Raw genomic sequence first — 19,101 nt, forward strand, 5'->3', positions numbered from 1 at the left:
ACAACTCCTTGGTGGCAGAGCCCCTGGTGTTGATGAGGTCCGCCCCGAGTTCCTGAAGGCTCTGGACGTTGTAGGGCTGTCCTGGTTGACACGCCTCTGCAATGTTGCGTGGAGATCAGGGGCAGTACCTGTGGACTGGCAGACCGGGGTGGTGGTCCCCATCTTTAAGAAGGGGGACCGGAGGGTGTGTTCCAACTACAGGGGGATCACACTCCTCAGCCTCCCTGGGAAAGTCTATGCCTATGGCGTTATTTTTGTGCCACTATTCTGAGCGCACGTAAAAAAAAATTGAGCGCACGTAAAAAAAAATTGCAGGTGCAAGTGTTGCATTTTGAGGAGAAATTTATTTTGAGCTTACAAAAGCTGAATTTGAGTGAACAAAATTCATTGCTGGGTGCAAAAAACGTATTTCAGTGTTTGCGCTTATCCATATACACACACAATAGCACCCCCTCTCACTCAGTTTTTTCATTTGCGCTTGCTCGCAATGTGTTGCTTGCGCTCACAACATTCTCTGCTTCGTACGCTCAACTCTCTGTACACCGTTATAAGTGTGCCACAAAACCAACCAATCACAGACTTGGTTTCAAAAATTCTGATTGGCTCTTACAGTCTCCAATCAGCTCGCTAGCTGCTGCTTTCCGGACACCGGAAACACTGTCCACTCAGCCTCGCTTCTTGCAGATAGAGGGATTTTTGATTTACTCTGCAGCTAAAGAAGAGATGGCAGAATCAAACAATGGCTCCAATAATACTACACCACAGTATCAGGTGAGTTTAATTTTTTTTGTGTGAATTTAGTAATTTGCTGTCCTTTCTGTTTAATATGCTGTGAAATTGTAGTTACAGATGCAGCTGTAGAGTTTAAGCTAGCCTTACGGGTAATTACCAGCGTAGTTGTCTTACTGAGGCAGTGTATCCTAATCATGTTTTTTAGGGTAATGGTGCAGTTGAGTCAGCAGTAAGAAATCTGGTGTCTTTGCTGCTTAACAACATATCCACAAATCCTTCAGGGAGGCCAACAGAGAGTGGGCAGCCGGAGCCTAGAAATCTGACTATCCAGCAAGAGATGACAAGGTTTTTGCTTTTTTTGTGTGTTTTTTTTATTTTAACTTTTTGCAATCTTTTCTGTTAAAGTTATTTGGTTTGTGGATTTATCAACATTGATTTTTAAATTAAAATGTGCTATTAAGGACTGATGTCATATTTAATAACTTTATTAAACAATAACCCTTATGTTATGCAACACTGCATTTTTTAAACTCATGCATTTTCATCCCACAGATCATTTCCAGGATATTTCAAATCACACTTGAGCCGTGGTAAAAAGAGATGTTTAACATCTACTAAGCAGCTTGTTAAGGCAGGCAGTAAGACCACAGGCCTCAGTTTTTATTTGCTGTCAAAAAACACATCCTACACACCTTTGCCAGCTGAGGAGCTTGAACTCCTACAAGCTGGCATGGGGAGACAAACAGTGTCTCTTCCAGAAGATGGTGACCATGCAGAGGTAAGTTTGTGTAGTCAGTATTAAAATCAGTCATTGGCAGACGCATTTAGCCTGAATCATATGCCACAGTCCATTTAGTGTTCCATTCTGCTTAACGGTGTTTTTAACTAAGATTTCTAGACTTCTGGAAGAAACCTTTCCAAAAATGGAATATCTTTGTGGAGGATGGCTCTTACATAAGGCAACAGGTTTGTTGTTAATTCAGTTTTTATGTATTTTTTTGGCATTCTTGCGTGCTCATACTGCATTATGATTATGTAGTTGATACTTTTGCTGCTTGATTGTTTATGCTATTTTTCTGTCAATAAAGGTGGCAGTGGTCGACGAAAGCTCACTGTAATTCCACCTGAAACAGAAGGATATTCTGTCAAAACACTGAAAGCTGTGTCAGGAGGTGGCAAATCCACTTTTTACATAGTACCTCTTCAGGAAACATTAGACACATCTCCTCTACCTCCCGACTCACAGCACTTTTCAAAGATGCCAAAGAAGATATGTTACCAGTGTAATGAAGTTATGCCTCTGCAGATGCTTGCAGTACACATCAATACGTGCAAAGGAAAATTCTCTCCTGATGAGACTGATGATGAGGTGAGACAATTTTGATGAAATCAAAATGAGCAATTTTGATTAAATAATATAGTATCACAATTACTGTTTTTTGATTCAGCAGGAATCGGAGTTATGCATTGTGAAAAGCAAATGCAAGGTAAACCTAGCACATTACTAAAAACCATAGTAACTACAATGAATTTTGTATCGGTAATGATCTTTTTCCCACTATGCCTAACATGTACCCATTTTTGGAATTGTAGGTTATTTGTCCAATATGCACTAAGGATTTTCCTGAAGATGAGATCACAGTCCATGCGAGTCTGTGTGGGGATAGGTAATCTTTTTTCAGCCGTTTATGAAAAAATGTTAATCAGTAACAGTCCACGCAAACATATGTATTTTTATTTTATTTTTTTTAAACTTTGTTTTGTCATCAGCTTTCAATGCATGGTGCCTGAAGAAAATGACCAAACTACAGGGACACCAGCTCAAACTTCAGTATGCACAACAGACAGGTACTTTTTGCTCTATTATAATTCATATACACACTATTATGCAGAACCATTTGTTAAAATTATGTGTAAGATCTTTTACACAATACCTGGGGTTTAATTTCATATAAAACATTTTATGATCACACTACTTTAAATTATTGTTAAAGGTTGTTGCACAGAACATGCTGCAATAATTTCTAATCACGTTTAATGTGGTAGCCTCTTTTAATCTAAAGATGATTATTTTTCTTTGAGAGCTTAGGATGTTTTCTACCCTGTTTTTGTTAAGCGTGGAAGATGTATTGCGTTGCCTTGAACAACAAGTCGACACCACAACAGAATTTAAGTTGTGTGTGGACAGAGAAGACCTTCCAGACAGAGGCATTCTCCAGTGGCAGAGAAAAAAAGCTGCATCTCCCACCAGTGTTCTTAGGGTGGTTTTCATTGGAGAGGCAGGCGTGGATACAGGAGCACTTAGGAAAGAGTTTTTGAGTGGTGAGTTGCCTATTACCTGTTTTGTCCTAGTGTCAATAAATAATGGATAACTTAAAAATGCGGATATTTTTTGTATGAAAGACATGATTTCAGGTATTGAAAGCAGATTCTTTGAAGGACTTGAGAACAAGGGCAAAAACCCCAAGTATTCTCTGACCGATCTTGATAATGAAAACTTCAGGTTGGTTACATACGAGCTTTGTGTATTACATTTAATACGCATCCGATATTTTTGTAAATGTTACCTGAAAATGAATTATAATCATTTGTCTACACAGAACTGTTGGTGAAATAATTGCAGTCAGCCTCGCCCAAGGAGGCCCATCTCCTGCCTTTTTCAAAGAATGGTGCTACAATTTCCTCTGCTCAGGAGAGGTTGATTTCAGCTGTCTGTCTAAGGAGGATGTTGCAGATGTGGAATCTTCCCTGCTCATCCGCAAAGTGAGCACCTGGTTTAGCTCTGGCACATGATATATTATGAGTATGGTGTTTTTAAACACTTTTAACCTTCTGTATTTCCTCTTTCACATTATACATTTCCAGGTTGAAGATGCAGCAGACATACAGTCTCTGATGATGTGGGCTGATGAAATTGTCAGCTGTGGATACACAAACCAGATAAAGATGGATAGTAAGGAAAGCATGATCCGGTAAGGGAGAAAAAATCAGAGAGATCATTAACCCCCCCCCCCCCCCCCCCCCAACTAGTTTTTCTTTTTTTTTTTTCTTTTTTTTTTTTTTTTAAGTGCTATTGTCTTACACTCTACAACAAGACTGATTCCAATGCTACAGCAGCTCCGAAAGGGCATGGAACTGTATGGTCTTGTGAACCTGATGGCTGTAAATCCTGAAGCTTGCCACAGTTTGTTTGTTCCTGGGAAAATCCTCAAAGTAAGTATTAACATAGCAGCTTCAGTCTGATCCAAAGACAGTCCACTTATCTGTACTGTAGTTATCCTGTATTTATTTATTAGTTTTGAATGAACAATATATCTATAATATAATCTACTTTATTTCCTTATTTACAGCCAGACGCTGATTTCATTATGATGAGCTGCCAACCACATTTCAGTGAAAAAGGGACATCTAGGGAGAGAACTGAGAGGAAGATCATAAATTTTTTGCAAGATTTCTTGCAGGAGATTGAAGTATCAGGTACTATATAGTATTAGCTGTATATACCTATAGTATTGTATATATACCGTATGCATCTGTTAAATATTTTTGCTTTAACATGCAGGGCACTAGAAAGTATTCTTAGTTGTTAATTTAAAACATTGTAATCCAGATTGCTTTTTATTTAGAAAAGACTTCAGAAACATTTTCAAACATCACAGATGGAAACACAGGCGGTGCAGGTGGTGAAAAATCAGAGTCTCTTGCTGTCCACCATGTGCTCCAGTGGATGACCGGCCAGTCCCATGTTCCCATCCTTCCTGATGAAAAGAGACATTTCAAAATAACATGCAAGTTTGACCATGAATGTAAGGAGCGGCTGGGAGATCACTCCATTTGTTACCCAGTTGTGAGTGCATGCACTTGTACTGTGACTTTTCCAGTGCAGCATCTGGACACTTACACAGTGTTTAAAACCATAATGAGTGCAGCAGTTAAATATGGTGGTGGATTCCACAGAGTTTAACACATTGTTGTCTTGTAATTTGGAAACTAAATGAGTAAAAATGTTTGTAAACATTAGCTGTTAAGATGTTCGTAGCCGTTTCATGAAAATGACAAGACTTCAAAACTTTGTGTAGGGTCCTACGTTGATAGATAATAAGCAAGTGCTTTGTTTGCTTGTCTACTTGTAATCTGAATGTTTTAGCAAAGAAATCCAGTATTTGAGAACTTAAAAGAACGTTGACTTTCACGTCCATGTTAAGTGTCACTGTTGGTTTGACACCTGTAGCAAGAATTGTATGTACAGGTCACGACCGTGTGACTCAGAATGTTCCAAGGGATTAATAGTTCTCTGAAGCCCCTCCAGGGTTTCCTCATCCAGTGGGCATTCAACTTCAGGAACCACAACTGTGCTGTTAGATTCTTCTTGCAGTACAGCACTCTCCCAGTCAATGCCTGGATCCCGAAGCTCCTTCAAATCCACAAACATATATAATGGTCATTATTCCAGAATAGGTACTTTTGGGAGGAATGTTATTTTGTGTAAGCGTTTTTTCCATTAAAATACAACAATTTAAAAAGAATGCCTTTGTTTTCATGTTCTTCTTACTGTAATTTAGATTAGTGGTAATTGATAAGCAAGAATGTATAAAATCACCAGAAGCATCTCCCAGATGTGCTGCAAGTGTTTTAATTTGTTAATTTCAGAAGAGCAGAGTTAACTGCTAACTAAAATTTTGAAATTCAACATTTAAATAAAAAAAAAAAAAAAAAATCAGATTATGAGCTGGTACCTCAAGTCTCTCGCCCTCGTCCAGCTCTTGTAGATGTCCCATACACCAGAGCTGTTCAGGAGTGAGACCACCTTCTGTCCTGAGGGGATGATTATTCCATCCTCCAACAAAGGTGACAAGATCTGCTCGGAGTCGAGGGACAAAGATGTAGTGGACACCAAAAAGATGAATGACATCTGAAATTTCAAGCAGGCCATCCTCCTCGAGTGAGTGAAGAATATCATGGTACTTGCTAGTGACTGCAATCCAGACATCACGCCAAAGTCGTTCTACTCTGTAAATACATTTGAATTTGGATTTCAGGTATTTCATGCTTCAAATCAATATCAGAACTGCTACAACAATCTACCCATGCAGTCAATAATAATATAAAAAACATCAAAAGACTAACCTCTGATTGTGGACACTCTTTCCAGATATGAAACTCGCTCTCCCTGTTCCTCTTGTGGCAAACATGAAATGTGCAATGTCCAGGTTTTCTACTCCTTGATCTGCCCTAACCCTATGATAAAAATACATTTTTAAGGAATTTTTAAAGTTTTCTTTAATGATACTTGTTGCTAGCATATAAATTAAATCAGGGCATAAAACCTTGATGGCAAGCCGTGAAGCTGGGCTGATCTCAGGAAAAATGAGAATGCAGTTTTTGCCCTGTTGTTAGTTGCTGCATCCAAGTACAGGACCTGCAGTAAAAACAAATGGAAAATTAAAGATCTGGTTTCAGATCATGTATAGTTTTTCAGTTAATAATGCAGTTTCATAATAAGTGTTCAAGGAATATTGTACGGTTCTATGTTCATAACCATAATTCAAAGCTTGAGTAGTCTATACATCAATATTGGTAGTACTTATCAAAAAATGAAAATGGCCTTTTAGTTTAACCTTTTTTGGTAAAGAACTGATTAGAAATTTAAAAAAATAATAATTGCAAATCGTCCACTATGTTGGCTTGCTGAATAATTGATGTTCATAAAAAAACAACCTAATAAAGCTCTCATTTCAAAACTACCAAATATTCTACATAACAGTTACACTTTTACCTTCCTTGAGTAGCCATCCACTCCACCAAAGATCACAACATTGTACCTGTTTCAGAGGGAAAACAATCTCACTAAGGCTTGATTTGCAGAACATGTAAGACATTGAAAATAAATTTTTCAGTATGCACACTTGCCACTGACTTAAACTGGACACTTGTCAGGTGTGCTGAAAATAATACCAACATTTTTATATGTTTATAAGTTCAATGAGACTAAATATTTTAGTTCTCTTGTCATGATTTTTTTTAAGTTTTCTGGAGCACTTAACATATTATGTGTTGATAGGCTTGTTATCATGGAAAATATCGATATACAAAGTGTAAATAATTGCTCAAGAAAATTTACAATTAACAATATTGCTGGTTTTGTTACACATCCTGTATTCCTTTTACTTAATATTACTCTATCAAGTGCTTTTTAAAATATTATAAATACACTGAAAGACCTATCAGATAAGGTTGATTAAAGCAGATTTAAAGTATAACGTGCATCTTTCTGCCCAACTTGTGTTAGAGCTATATAAGTGGGTATTTTACCTTATTAGCTTGTGATTTGTGTCTATGTGGACCAGGGAGAGAGGGCCTCGCACCGAGTAGCTTCTTCGCACAACACAGCCTAGTTCTGTGATCCGTTTGAAGATCCCTACAGCATCAACTCGATGCATGGAGGCCATCATTCTCCACCACTGAACACGGAGACCCATAGAAACCAAATGTCCTTGAACCATTCGATAGCCAGCATTTGGCATCTGATTTTTGATAGCCGATATGATGTTGTCCAGCTCTTGGTCATTCATTGTGCTGTATGTTCCTCTCACAGACAAGTCAAATTCTTGCATCCTCCTGTAGATTGTTCTTCTTGAAACACCAAGACATTTAGCAATGCAGCTGACTGGCAGCTGAATGTCCAACAAATTCTTGAGTCTTTCTCTCTCTAGTACGATTTTGGGGTGGCCAGGTCCCAGACCAACTTCTGTTTCCAGTTCAATAATGGCCACAGAGCTGATGTTAATTTCACACTGAACCAGATGATGAACGTTTTGTAGAGCCTCTGTAATCTCTGACAGACCGCCTATTTGCTGAGAGAAAGATTCAAACAGAACAAGCTCATGACGAGTCAAGAACTCCAAATAATCCAGATTTAGTGGTTGTTGGTTTAAAGCAGCTTTCAGTTTAGAGAGGAGTCTATGCATCATTTGCTGTCTCAGTATGTCCTGTTAAAAGCAGCAAGGAACATGGACAAGTACAATGAAATGATGTATCTCAGACAAAAATAAACAACCCATAAAACAAACTACATGAGGTACATCATTTTTCAAGTTTGCATAGTTTGCAAATTAGCTAACGTCAGTTATCAAGCGAATAATAATTAACAAAATGATTTTATATTACTTACATGTGGCCGGGACATGCTCTTTTCGTGCTGCTATTCAGTATTCGACAACATAAAAGAGAGCTACTCAAGTATAATTTGGAAAAATTAGTCAGTTGGCATGGTTGTATGATGCAACTACATTCTACTACACCAACAATAGTCTTAAAAAATAATATATTTTAAAATAAAATGATTAAAGATATTATCCGCAAATTGGGGTTTAAGAGATTTTAGCTGGATTTAGCTACATTTCGGACAGTGTTTCCGGAAAGCAGTAGCTAGCCAGCTGATTGGAGACCGTAAGAGCCAATCAGAATTTTTGAAACCAAGTCTGTGATTGGTTGGTTTTGTGGCACACTTATAACGGTGTACAGAGAGTTGAGCGTACGAAGCAGAGAATGTTGTGAGCGCAAGCAACACATTGCGAGCAAGCGCAAATGAAAAAACTGAGCGAGAGGGGGTGCTATTGTGTGTGTATATGGATAAGCGCAAACACTGAAATACGTTTTTTGCACGCAGCAATGAATTTTGTTCACTCAAATTCAGCTTTTGTAAGCTCAAAATAAATTTCTCCTCAAAATGCAACACTTGCACCTGCAATTTTTTTTTACGTGCGCTCAATTTTTTTTTACGTGCGCTCAGAATAGTGGCACAAAAATAACGCCATATATGCCAGGGTGCTGGAAAGGAGAGTTCGTCCGTTAGTCGAACCTCGGATACAGGAGGAACAATGCGGTTTTCGTCCTGGTCGCGGAACACTGGACCAGCTCTTTATCCTCTCCAGGATACTTGAGGGTGCATGGGAGTTTTGTTTTGTGGACTTGGAGAAGGCATTCGACCGTGTCCCTCGGGGTGTCCTGTGGGAGGTGTTGCGGGAATATGGGGTGTCTGGCCCATTGCTACGGGCCATTCGATCCCTATACAACTGTTGCAAGAGCTTGGTTCGCATTGCCGGCAATAAGTCGGACTCGTTCCCGGTGGGTGATGGGCTCCGCCAGGGCTGCCCTTTGTCTCCGGTTCTGTTCATAATTTTTATGGACGGAATTTCTAGGCGCAGCCAAGTGGCGGAGGGCTTTCGCTTTGGTGGCCTCAGAATCTCATCTCTGATTTTTGCAGATGATGTGGTTCTGTTGGCTTGATCGGGTGAGGGCCTCCAGCTCGCACTGGAACGGTTCGCAGCCGAGTGTGAAGCAGCGGGAATGAGGATCAGCACCTCCAAATCTGAGGCCATGGTTCTCAGCCGGAAAAGAGTGGAGTGCCCACTCTGGGTCGGGGATGAGTTCCTGCCCCAAGTGGAGGAGTTCAAGTATCTCGGGGTCTTGTTCGCGAGTGATGGGAGAAGGGAGCCGGAGATCGACAGATGGATTGGGGCTGCAGCTGCAGTAATGCGGACGCTGCACCGGTCCATCGTGGTGAAGAGGGAGCTGAGTGTAAAAGCGAAGCTCTCAATTTACCGGTCGATCTACGTCCCTACCCTCACCTATGGCCACGAGCTGTGGGTAGTGACCGAAAGAACGAGATCGCGGATACAAGCGGCAGAAATTAGCTTCCTCCGAAGGGTGGCTGGCCTCTCCCTTAGAGATAGGGTGAGAAGTTCGGCCATCCGGGAGGGGCTCAGAGTAGAGCAGCTGCTGCTCCACATCGAAAGGAGCCAGCTGAGGTGGTTCGGGCATCTGACAAGGATGACCCTGGGCGCCTCCTGGGTGAGGTGTTCCAGGCATGTCCCACCGGGAGGAGGCCCCGGGGCAGACCCAGGACACGCTGGAGAGATTATATCTCTCGGCTGGCCTGGGAACGCCTTGGTATTCCCCCGGATAAGCTGGAGGAGGTGGCTGGGGAGAGGGAGGTCTGGGCCTCTTTGCTTAGGCTGCTGCCCCCGCGACCCAGCCCCGGATAAAGCGGATGAAGATGGATGGATGGATGGATGGGTTGCTTTTCATTCCAATGGAGTGGGTTCACGTACAATTTTGTCCAAGAACACAGCCAGGAATAAAAAATGGTATCCTCAGCAGCCAATAGCCAATATGAGGATCAATTCTCAAGTGGCTGGTGGATCAACGATAACCCACGAATTCTGACAAAGTCAAGCATTCATTACTGCCATCAGTCAGGATTTGGGCTAGAAATTGATTAACTGCATGACAGGATGAACTGAAGAGGTCTTGAAAAACAACAGCCAACATTGTCAATTTTGACTCTACATAAACTTAATGTAATTGTCAATATTAGCCTTTGAAGCCTTTGAATGTGTTAGTCAGGTAAAAAACAAGTGTACTTTGTTTTTCACAGGACTTCGTGCAGACCTGTAAAAAACTAAGTACGCTCTAACTAAAAACTTTTTTTGTCACAAGGGTGTATCTTGGTTTATTTAAGAAATACAGAAATGCAAACACATAAGTAGGTGGAAATTTTAAATATGAGAATATGTGATGCATGTATCAAATCTACTTTTGCAATTGGCCCTAAAAGGCCAACCAGCATTTGAGTGCGCTGGATCCAGCAGTAATGTGTATCCAGTCTCTGATCTGTATTTAAAAAGTGTACCATGTATGCCAGTCAAAATAAAGAGGGATCTATCAAATGATATAATTTCAAAAATTAATTGTGTGAAAATACATAACTACACAACTAATGTCTAAATTGTCAGTCCCCTTAACAAAATGTTTGCACAGACTCTTCAATAAAATTAGAGTCACTCTCGAGGCTATAATACATGCAATCACTTACTGAGCCTGACTAGCAGAGGCTAATTTGAGGGTAAGTTCTCATTTGAACCACCCCCATGAGACATAATTGTCGTTGGTGACTTAAAAATTTTAGTTTAGTTTAGTTCATTTCCACACACACACACACACAAAAAAAACTATGCAAATTGCATACAATACAAAAGCCAATAATTACAGTGCAGGAGCAGAAAGAAGCCTGAAGGGATTATTTAGAGATCTCCCCTATGTAAAGATGAAGGGAAAAATTAAAGCAAGAATTATTTACGCATTATTGGTTTGTTAAAACTTAAACCAGCTCAAAAGTATTTAACACAAACACTTTTTAAAAAGATAAATAAACAAACCTGGACTATTTTTGCAGTATTTTATGGTATTTGACAATGTAATGACTTTTTTTTAATAATGAAAGAATTGATTTCATATTTTTATGGAATATGGAAGCTGTTCTTGTCCTTTGTTCAACCTCTTGTAGATGTATCTGGGAAGCTAAAGCACTAGTTAAAGTTTGCAACATCTTTAAAATACCATTAATTTACAAAGCTTTGAACAAAACTTTGACAAAATCATTTGTTTACATTTAACCATACTACGTATAGTGCTATGAAAAAATATTTTTCCACTTCCTGATCTTTAATTTTTGAGTAATTGTCACACTTACATGTTTTTGTTCATCAAACAAATTTTAATTATTAGAAAATGATAATTTGAGTAATAAAACTGCAGTTTTTAAATTATTTAAATTATTTCATTTCTTAAGGGAAAAGTGATGTTCAAATCAACCTGGCAATATCTGAAGCAAAGCTTTCAATTTATTCATTAGTCTACACTCCTGCTCAATGGCCTATGAATCCAACCTATGGATCCTGAAAAAAGAATGAGACTGTGGAAATAAGCTTCATCCATAGGATACCTGGGCTCTCCTTTAGAGATGGGGTGATCTATATCATTTGGGAAGAGCTTGGAGCACAGCAGCTATTCATCCAGATCAAAGAATCGCTGTCTCCTTAGTGCCTTCTAGCTGAGGTGTTTTGGGCATGTTCTACAGGGCGGAAGCCCATGGAGGTTGAGGCAAGATGAGCTAGAGAGAAGAATCTTTAAAACAGCATGACTAGGTTATACAGATTTTATCAGATTTGTTTTTGTAATAGGTGGATTTTGTGTTACAGGACTTAAAACACACAAATCTTAGATGTCACACACCCCTGAACACTGTGTGGCTAATGCCTTGACTGACGTTAATTACTATACGCCAAGTTGTGTAAAAAGGTGCAGCTGTACCTACAAAAAATGTCCCAATGTATAGGTTTCCCTTTTTTTACTCCCAGTTGGTGTTTTAGTGTGAATTCTGCATCACATAAATGTAGCATAAGAGGCCAGTGAAGCTGCCAAGAGACAAGTCAGCTAATGTAGTTTCTGTCTGATCTAGTGCAGCTTCCTCACTAAGGAACGAGGGAGCGATAACACTGTCATGGCAGATTTTGTATTTTAAATCATCTCGGCAGCAGTGTGTACTCCAGTATGAAGTCAGTGAGCGAAAACCTCGAGGTGATTTTTAACAGTGTCTTGACTTTTGAAGAGCAAGTGAAGAGGCAGAAGTGGAGTTCTGCTTTCTGCAGTTGAGGAGCAAATCAAAATCAAGTTTTTGTTTTCTCCCCTTCTATCAGGCTTCTTTTTTTCTCATCTGCTATTTCAGCTTTAGTCAGCCACTTTAACATGTCTAACTCCTTCAGTACCAGCAGCCTATTTACACTGAAGTAAAAATTAAATTAAAATTAACAGGGAGCACTGGTTAGAAGATGCAACCAAGGTCATAGACATTTGGACAGTGACCCAATTTTTGTTTTCTTCAGTATACTACCACAATTGATTATGCAACAAAAAGTGTTTTTTCGAGGGATGTAAAAAAAAAAAATAAAAGCCTGAATTATCCATTAGGAGTCACGTGCATCTTTTATATTCTGTCTCCATTTTCACAGCTGTTCGTGATTGCTCTCAGTATAAGGTGCAACAAGGTCTTGATGCAAGTGAATCATTAGGCTGAAGACAGCAAACCTTTGAGAACAGTTTGGTACATTCTTAAATAGAAGGAATGCACTGATGAGCTCAACAACACTTAAATGCCTGAAAGAACATGTAAGATAACTGGAGTGGATGATGGCCCAATTCTTTCAGTTGGTAAAGTAAGCCCCCTCACAATAAAGAACACACAGAAAGAGCCACTGTAGGCATATCACTCCCAAAGTTTACAGTTAACCCTCATCAACTTCATGAATGTAAATTTAGGAGGCTTTACAACAAGGTGCAAAATACCAGATTTATGAATAGAAGGGACGATCAGCAATTTTTATTATTATATATAAGTACTGTCATCTTGGTGTTCCAAACATGCAAAAATAGGGGAGGATGTTAACTCGTGCTAAACCCTACTGACCATAGATAGGTTACCAATGACACACTCAATGTTAAAAGGTTAATCTCAGAAAGTCTACACTGCCGTAATTGGCTGATTAAATATTTGCATTTTCATAGTCTCTGATCCTTGTAACAACTTATGTTCTGTGCATTGTAGGAATGAAGTCTGTGCTTTGTATTATCCAAGTAGTGTGCTTTGTTTTCTGAAGGTCCTCTGCATCTTATACCCAAAGCCCCAATGCTTTTATATGCCCGCATTTCTAAAACTCCCAAAGATTTCTTTGTAGTACATACCCATAGATCATTTATGACCATAAAAATGTTGCCTAATACAATATATAATCAAGAAAAAATTAAGCTGTCCTTTCAGACATGTTTGACAAATTAGCAAGATAAAAATGTAAATTCTAGCAGACACGTTTGCTCCTTTAATTGGTGATTTGTGATGTTTCCTACACATAAACCACCAACCCCAGAGAGGCCATTTTGCTCAGACGATGATATATAAGCAAACAGTTATGCATCCAAATGTGACTACCTACCTAGATGAAAAGAAAAGCAGTAAACTTGTATAGGTTAAAACATTACCTTCTCCTTTGCTTCCAATAGGAATAGACATACTGATACAGTATCAGACATACTGTCTGATACTGTGATTCACTCATAAAAGTGGTTGCTTTCTCATTCTAATCTTACACAATATCATGTTTACTTGATTCATACAAATGTTGCAAGAGAAAAATGGCAACACTAAGTTGTTCTTTTTCATCATCTCTTGGTGAATAATGGGGCGTGTCATCAAGTGCCTGCAGTGTTTTTAGCCAACATGTATACACAAAGTGAACATCAAACCTTTTTTCTTAAAGATTTCTCCCCGTGTAGGAGTTTGTTCTTCAATGCTGAGGTGAAGATGGAGGTAGGCACAGTGTCATCATCCACTGGTTTTAAAGTCTGCATTAACATTTTGGGTTGCCCTTGAGTCCTTTGATCTATGATGCTAATAAATATTTTCATGATGTAACTAAATGCATGTTGATGGCCAAAAAACCCAGGTCAGGCTAACTTTGTAATTGTGAGCTCACATTGTCCTTTGTTTTCTTAGACAGAACCACCTCTGGCTCTGACGGTGTACTACAAAGCAATATTAATGGCTTAGTGGGCTGTGTCGAACTTAACTGTTGCAAAAGGAAGTGGCACGTTTTCACTGATTTGTCTGTTTACAGCATGTTTTAAATGCAATATAGATTTTTTTTTGCTGTGTGGATACATTTTATATGTGCAAGTTATTAAGCTGTACCTTACTACAACCACTGAATGATGTGCAAAATGTGTGTTGCATTGTTACTAGAATGTGAGTGTATCCATTTCAGTGATGCAGAAAATGTATAAATATTAATACTTGATTCAAATCTCCTCTTAAGCCTCTTGTAAACTGCTGGAATTGCCAGTACTAAAACACAGAAGACACACTTTATGCCTAGTCAATCAAAATTAGTGTCACTTTTAATCAGCTGACAAAGTAATTTCTACATTTTCTTTAACAGGCTATTGGACAGTAAGTTTTAATGTTTAAATGTATCCATTTCAAAGTTTCAGAGCTCTAATGTGTAGACCTCATCCTAGATATAAAGAGGAGCACTGAGAATGCACTCAGCATTAAAACAATTAACTCGACTTAAAATGTTTACTTTGCCGCTCTATGCACTAAATCCCAAGATTAATGATTTTCTGGAGCATTAATCTGTGATGTTACTTGTAAACATTTTCTATGTTCTTTATAGATTTTTAACAAGCATTTTGTCATCATCATCATCTGATAACATCTCTGATTGGAAGAGGTGGCATTAATTGGGGTAATTGTGTACGTACATTCACGTGTTGAACTTCTGAAGCCAGAAAGTACAGCTTAACAGAGAAAGTTGATAACACTGCTGTGATATCTGTAATCTCCTGCTTGGGTTTCAGGTTTTGTCAAGCCAGCTAAAGCAAAGAAAGCCTGGTCGTGTTAAACTTTGTCCCTGTCCATGGTGTGACTACGATCATAATTCAACTGACTCTATACGGTGACTGCTTGAAATCTAAAACTCAAGCACATCCTTCCTTGAGATGCTCCTCAAAGTCTTTACTGTAACCATTGCTGCTTACTGTTTGTGGGTCTGTCTGCCTACACAGCATGATTTATTGAGTTGAAATTAGCTGACTGAGTTGGCTATTAAAGAATATCCAATTTCTTTTCTTTGAGAAAAACTTTTGTATTATGAAGCATCTTTGGTCAGTTTATCCTCTGGCAGTGAAGCCTTGTACACTTCTACTAGCAGTCACACCATCAATAAACACTAACAACCCAGTTCCATCTGCAGTCATAGATGTCCATCCCATAACATGCCTCTACCATGTTTAACAGATGATGTGATATTCTTGTGCCATATGTTCCTTTCCTTGTCCAATCTTTTTTCTTCCCATCATTCCAGTACAAGTCAATCTTGGTTGGTGAGGGGGTAGGGACAGGCTTAGGGCGTCGGGGGGTTCCCCGGAGGCATCTTCCTTGGGGGGCTCAACCCGGGGTAGCGGTCACGTCCGGTTGAGGGCTCTGTTGGCTCTCAGGTGACTGTTTCCTCGCGGCTGCGTGCAGCGGGGCTAGGGGAGGGTCTGTGCTGACGGACGTGGGTTACTGACCTGGCAACCTGGCTGCCCCTGGGTGGGTCCGGGATGGGCGTGAGGTTTTGGGGGCGCTCCGTCTCTGGGCTGGGGCCCGGGCCGGGCCTCGGGGGCTCGGGTCCTGGTTGGTGTGTTGCCGGGGTTGTGGGCGGGTGGGTGCATGGGGGCCCGGCCCTGGAGCAGGGTGCCGCCGGTGCATCGAGCCGCCTGGGGGGCTCTTCAACTGGTGGGGGGGATGGTCACATCTTGCAGGAGCTTTCTTCTCTCAGGAACTCTCTGCAGGAGGGGGAGATACAGGAGAGGTGGAGGAAGATCTCAGCCTGGGCGTTTACCGTCTTATGTAGTCTGGAAGATGTGTGGTTGGTGGGGTGGGTGCAGTTTTCTCTGTGGTGGGGTTGGGTGGACTGTCCAGGGCTCTGTGGAGCCGGGGGGCGCTACTGCACTGGGCCCCGGTCTGATGGGCCTGGGCCCCCCTTCCCTGGCGGGTCGCGGAGGGTGGGAGTGCCTACTGGGGTCAGCGGGGGAGCTGGCCCCAGGGAGGGGTTACCTGCCCCTCCCTTCCTTCCCTCCCCATCTCCAGCTGCCTCCCTCTTCCCGCTCCTCCACAACCACCCACACATGCAGGGCCTTGGAGTGGGGGTATGTCACCAGGGTGCAGAGGAGGCTACCCCCCCCCCCCCCCTGTCCCCTTCTGGCTGCCTCTGCCTCAATTTTATCCCACAACTTAGACATTCACATTATTCACACTCTCATCACACATACATATAGGATCTTGGGGGTGGGCACAATCACGGAGTCCAAATCACCATCAGGGTGTATACCTCACCCCTGACGTCGTTGCCCACCTCTCAATTTTAAATACACTTAGTCATTGAGGGTTAGCAGGAGGGACTATGCGCTTACCTGCTGCTCCTTGGCAGGTAGCTCCATGCCCTCCTGGGTTTTAATTGCACCTTAGAACACATATGCATCAACACTACAATGAGCGGGTGGAGGGAGGTTTGGAGTCTTCTCCCACCCCCATTCTCTGCGGCCTGCTGGAGCGGGAGGGCTAGTAGGAGGAGTTGGCCGTCCGACTGCGGTCTGGGGTGTGGGGCCTCCCTGCTGCTGCGGAGTCGGGGTGGTCTGCCTCTCCCCACCGCAGGGAAAAGGGTAACACCACCTGGGTCTGGGTGCAATTCCCCCCTCCAGGGGCAAGGGTACCTAGACCCGGTTTGTAGAGTACGCTTGGGGAGTGTGATTGTGTGTACAGCGTCTCTTTATGTCTGTCTCCACGTTGGTTGAGTGTGGAGTGAGTGCATATGAGAGCATGAGGGTGGGAATGGATGTTTGTGTCTGTGTGTGCCTGTATGTCTGTGTCTATATGTCAGGTTGGGTATCAGACGCCACCTCTCTGGGGACACCTCAGGCCCTCCAAGGTTTGGAGGCCTATCTCCACCCACCACCACTTCCCCTGCCGGTGGCGGACTCCCTCAGGTGTCGGTGTGTTGGTGGTTCTTTGTGTCTGGGGGTGGGCGTCCGGGTGCACACCGGCTCACTCCTTGGCGGCCGCTTGTCGGGGCCTGGGGCCTGGGGCTCGCTCGGGCCCCTTTGGAGGTGGGGTGCCCCCGGCCTCTCGGCCTAGGGCTCGGTCACTCAGGCGCAGCTGGGGGCCGGCGGAGCTCACGGGCGCGTCACTGCAACTCCCCCTGACTTCTGCTCCGCGGCTGCTGAGTGAGCCCTCATCTGGGACTCTCCTCAGCTCTTACTGGGACAGTGGCGCGGCTGCCCCTCTGTTGGTCTTCCATGGTCTCTTGTGTTCTGGGGGCCTCTGGATGTCTGGAGTTTTGATCTCCTCCATACCCGCTTCACACCCTGGAGGACGGGGCTGTGGCCCCCCCACACTCCCTAGCAGATCATTACATGGAGAAACCTTTGGAATGCAAGCATGCTGATCCACACAGGTATGCACACATGGGTATTCACAGACGCGGACTAAAGCTTTCTTGGCTGCTGCCTCAAAGCACACTGTGCGCTGTCTATCTTGCGTGCTGCACAATATCGTTTATTACTTAGTAAATACTGATATCTATGACTAGCTAGTTTATTGTGATGGTGCTTTGTTTTCTCTATTATTATGTTGCTCTTTGTTGTTTGCTGTCTCCTCTGTTTGTTTTTGTTTGTTTGTTTGTTTGTTTTTTCTCCATACAGGTGACCCAGGAGTTTTTTTTTTTTTTTCCTCTCTCTTCCCCCCCCTTCTCACCGTCTCTTCTCCCCTTTGGTTTTCTTTCTTTCTCTCCCCCTCTCTCTCTCATTCATTCCCCCTGTCCTATTTATTAAAAAAAAAAAAAAAAAAAAAATGACAAAGGATGAACTGAAGCTCTGCCATCACGTAATGTCGCATACTGCTGTTTCTGATGTCATTTAGAAAAAAAAAAAAAAAAAAAAAAAAAAAACAAAACAAGTCAATCTTGGTTTTATTAGTCCAAAGATTTTTTTGTTAGAGCTAGGGACATTGTTTTAGATATTTTTTACATCTAATCTGGCCTCCCTGCTCTTTAATGTTAGAGTGTTTGTTGTGATTTGGCGCTATATAAATAAAATTGAATTGAATTGAGTGTTGTTAACCCTCTGTGCATTTATAGGTATGAAGTTGTTGTTTTATTGTGGACAAATGATATGCCTACCTCCTCAACAGTGTTCTTGACCTAGTTAGATGTTGTGGTTAGGAATTTTTCCTAACCAAGAAAAGGACAAAGATTGCACCAGATCATAGATTTCTTCAGTCCTAATTTTCTTGCTATATTTTCGGCCTAATGGTGGCTTCCCTCAGTTCCAATGACATCTCTTTTAACCTCAAATTGACAGCTTTAGTGAACAGTTACCAAATCCTAGTTCAACGCTTGGAATCAATTCCAGATTTTCCTTCTACTTATTTTTTATGGTATAATGAGGTAACTTTACCTGACCACAAAATTGCTTTTGAGTCCAATTACTGCTGACCCTCTAAAAATGGGGGACAATGTATATACATGTGTGTGACTCCAGAATAGTCATGGCAATAGTTTTTTTAAGTTCTTGAAATAAAACATGCACTTCAATTGCATGTTTGATTTAAAATGATATGTGATGGTGTACAAAAGCAAAATTACAAAGACTGTATCATTGCCCAAATGCTTAAAAATAAAAACTGTGTGTGCTACCATCTGTAAAATTCTATAATTATTTCATAAATTTTATTTCTGCTTGAAATAAAGTTTGATCTCTGCAGTGGGTTCAACCACAGGTCAGAAGAGTTACCCCTGCAGTACAGCTATTATAATAACAATAAGAGCAATGCTTATCATCATGTAAGATGTTGCAGTGTCCACAACATCAAAATCTCTGCAGTATCAGCTCATGGGCTCTAACAGATCAATAGGAATCTGAGTCTGTGAAATTCAA

At 41.3% G+C, this 19,101-nt stretch overlaps 2 protein-coding genes across 8 annotated transcripts; one reads left to right on the forward strand and one right to left on the reverse strand.

The window, feature by feature from the left end:
* Positions 1-643: 643 nt before the first annotated feature.
* Positions 644-4,753, forward strand: LOC146657079 (uncharacterized). 7 transcript variants are annotated; one of them, XM_085424900.1, is made up of 15 exons: positions 644-771; positions 1,014-1,077; positions 1,285-1,510; positions 1,623-1,698; positions 1,821-2,101; positions 2,181-2,219; positions 2,326-2,399; positions 2,503-2,580; positions 2,849-3,054; positions 3,136-3,235; positions 3,333-3,495; positions 3,598-3,704; positions 3,801-3,945; positions 4,083-4,209; positions 4,359-4,711. In XM_085424900.1, exons 2-15 carry the CDS (start codon positions 1,070-1,072, stop codon positions 4,694-4,696), a joined length of 1,968 nt encoding a protein of 655 aa, XP_085281026.1. In that variant the 5' UTR covers positions 644-771; positions 1,014-1,069; the 3' UTR covers positions 4,697-4,711. The 7 variants fall into 7 exon arrangements, with proteins under 7 accessions (XP_085281026.1, XP_085281023.1, XP_085281021.1 ...); XM_085424897.1 differs by having other exon boundaries at positions 647-771; positions 938-1,077; positions 3,828-3,945; positions 4,359-4,753; XM_085424895.1 differs by having other exon boundaries at positions 647-771; positions 938-1,077; positions 4,359-4,740.
* Positions 4,754-4,771: 18 nt separating this feature from the next.
* Positions 4,772-7,715, reverse strand: LOC146657080 (uncharacterized). The gene is made up of 6 exons (XM_085424903.1): positions 7,045-7,715; positions 6,509-6,554; positions 6,060-6,151; positions 5,860-5,970; positions 5,469-5,742; positions 4,772-5,146 (listed from the first exon to the last, which is right to left on the reverse strand). The coding sequence occupies exons 1-6, from the start codon at positions 7,701-7,703 to the stop codon at positions 4,940-4,942; spliced, it is 1,389 nt and encodes a 462-aa protein (XP_085281029.1). The 5' UTR covers positions 7,704-7,715; the 3' UTR covers positions 4,772-4,939.
* Between the last annotated feature and the right edge of the window lie 11,386 nt (positions 7,716-19,101).

This window comes from Rhamphochromis longiceps, linkage group LG12 (assembly GCF_057381845.1).
Source record: "Rhamphochromis longiceps isolate RC_006_pf linkage group LG12, R_longiceps_female_GT1.1, whole genome shotgun sequence".
In the NCBI taxonomy this organism is placed as follows: Eukaryota; Metazoa; Chordata; class Actinopteri; order Cichliformes; family Cichlidae; genus Rhamphochromis; species Rhamphochromis longiceps.

What these genes read in the sequence shown, in the direction of transcription:
- LOC146657079 (XM_085424895.1), top strand. Translation starts at nt 724, where the DNA reads ATGGCAGAATCAAACAATGGCTCCAATAATACTACACCACAGTATCAG. An exon ending in AAGATGGTGACCATGCAGAG is followed by an intron (nt 1,511 to 1,622) that starts GTAAGTTTGTGT and finishes TTTTTAACTAAG; the next exon opens with ATTTCTAGACTTCTGGAAGA. An exon ending in CTTCCCTGCTCATCCGCAAA is followed by an intron (nt 3,496 to 3,597) that starts GTGAGCACCTGG and finishes ATACATTTCCAG; the next exon opens with GTTGAAGATGCAGCAGACAT.
- LOC146657080 (XM_085424903.1), bottom strand. Translation starts at nt 7,703, where the DNA reads ATGATGCATAGACTCCTCTCTAAACTGAAAGCTGCTTTAAACCAACAA. An exon ending in TGGATGGCTACTCAAGGAAG is followed by an intron (nt 6,152 to 6,508) that starts GTAAAAGTGTAA and finishes TTTTTACTGCAG; the next exon opens with GTCCTGTACTTGGATGCAGC. An exon ending in ACGAGGGCGAGAGACTTGAG is followed by an intron (nt 5,147 to 5,468) that starts GTACCAGCTCAT and finishes GTGGATTTGAAG; the next exon opens with GAGCTTCGGGATCCAGGCAT.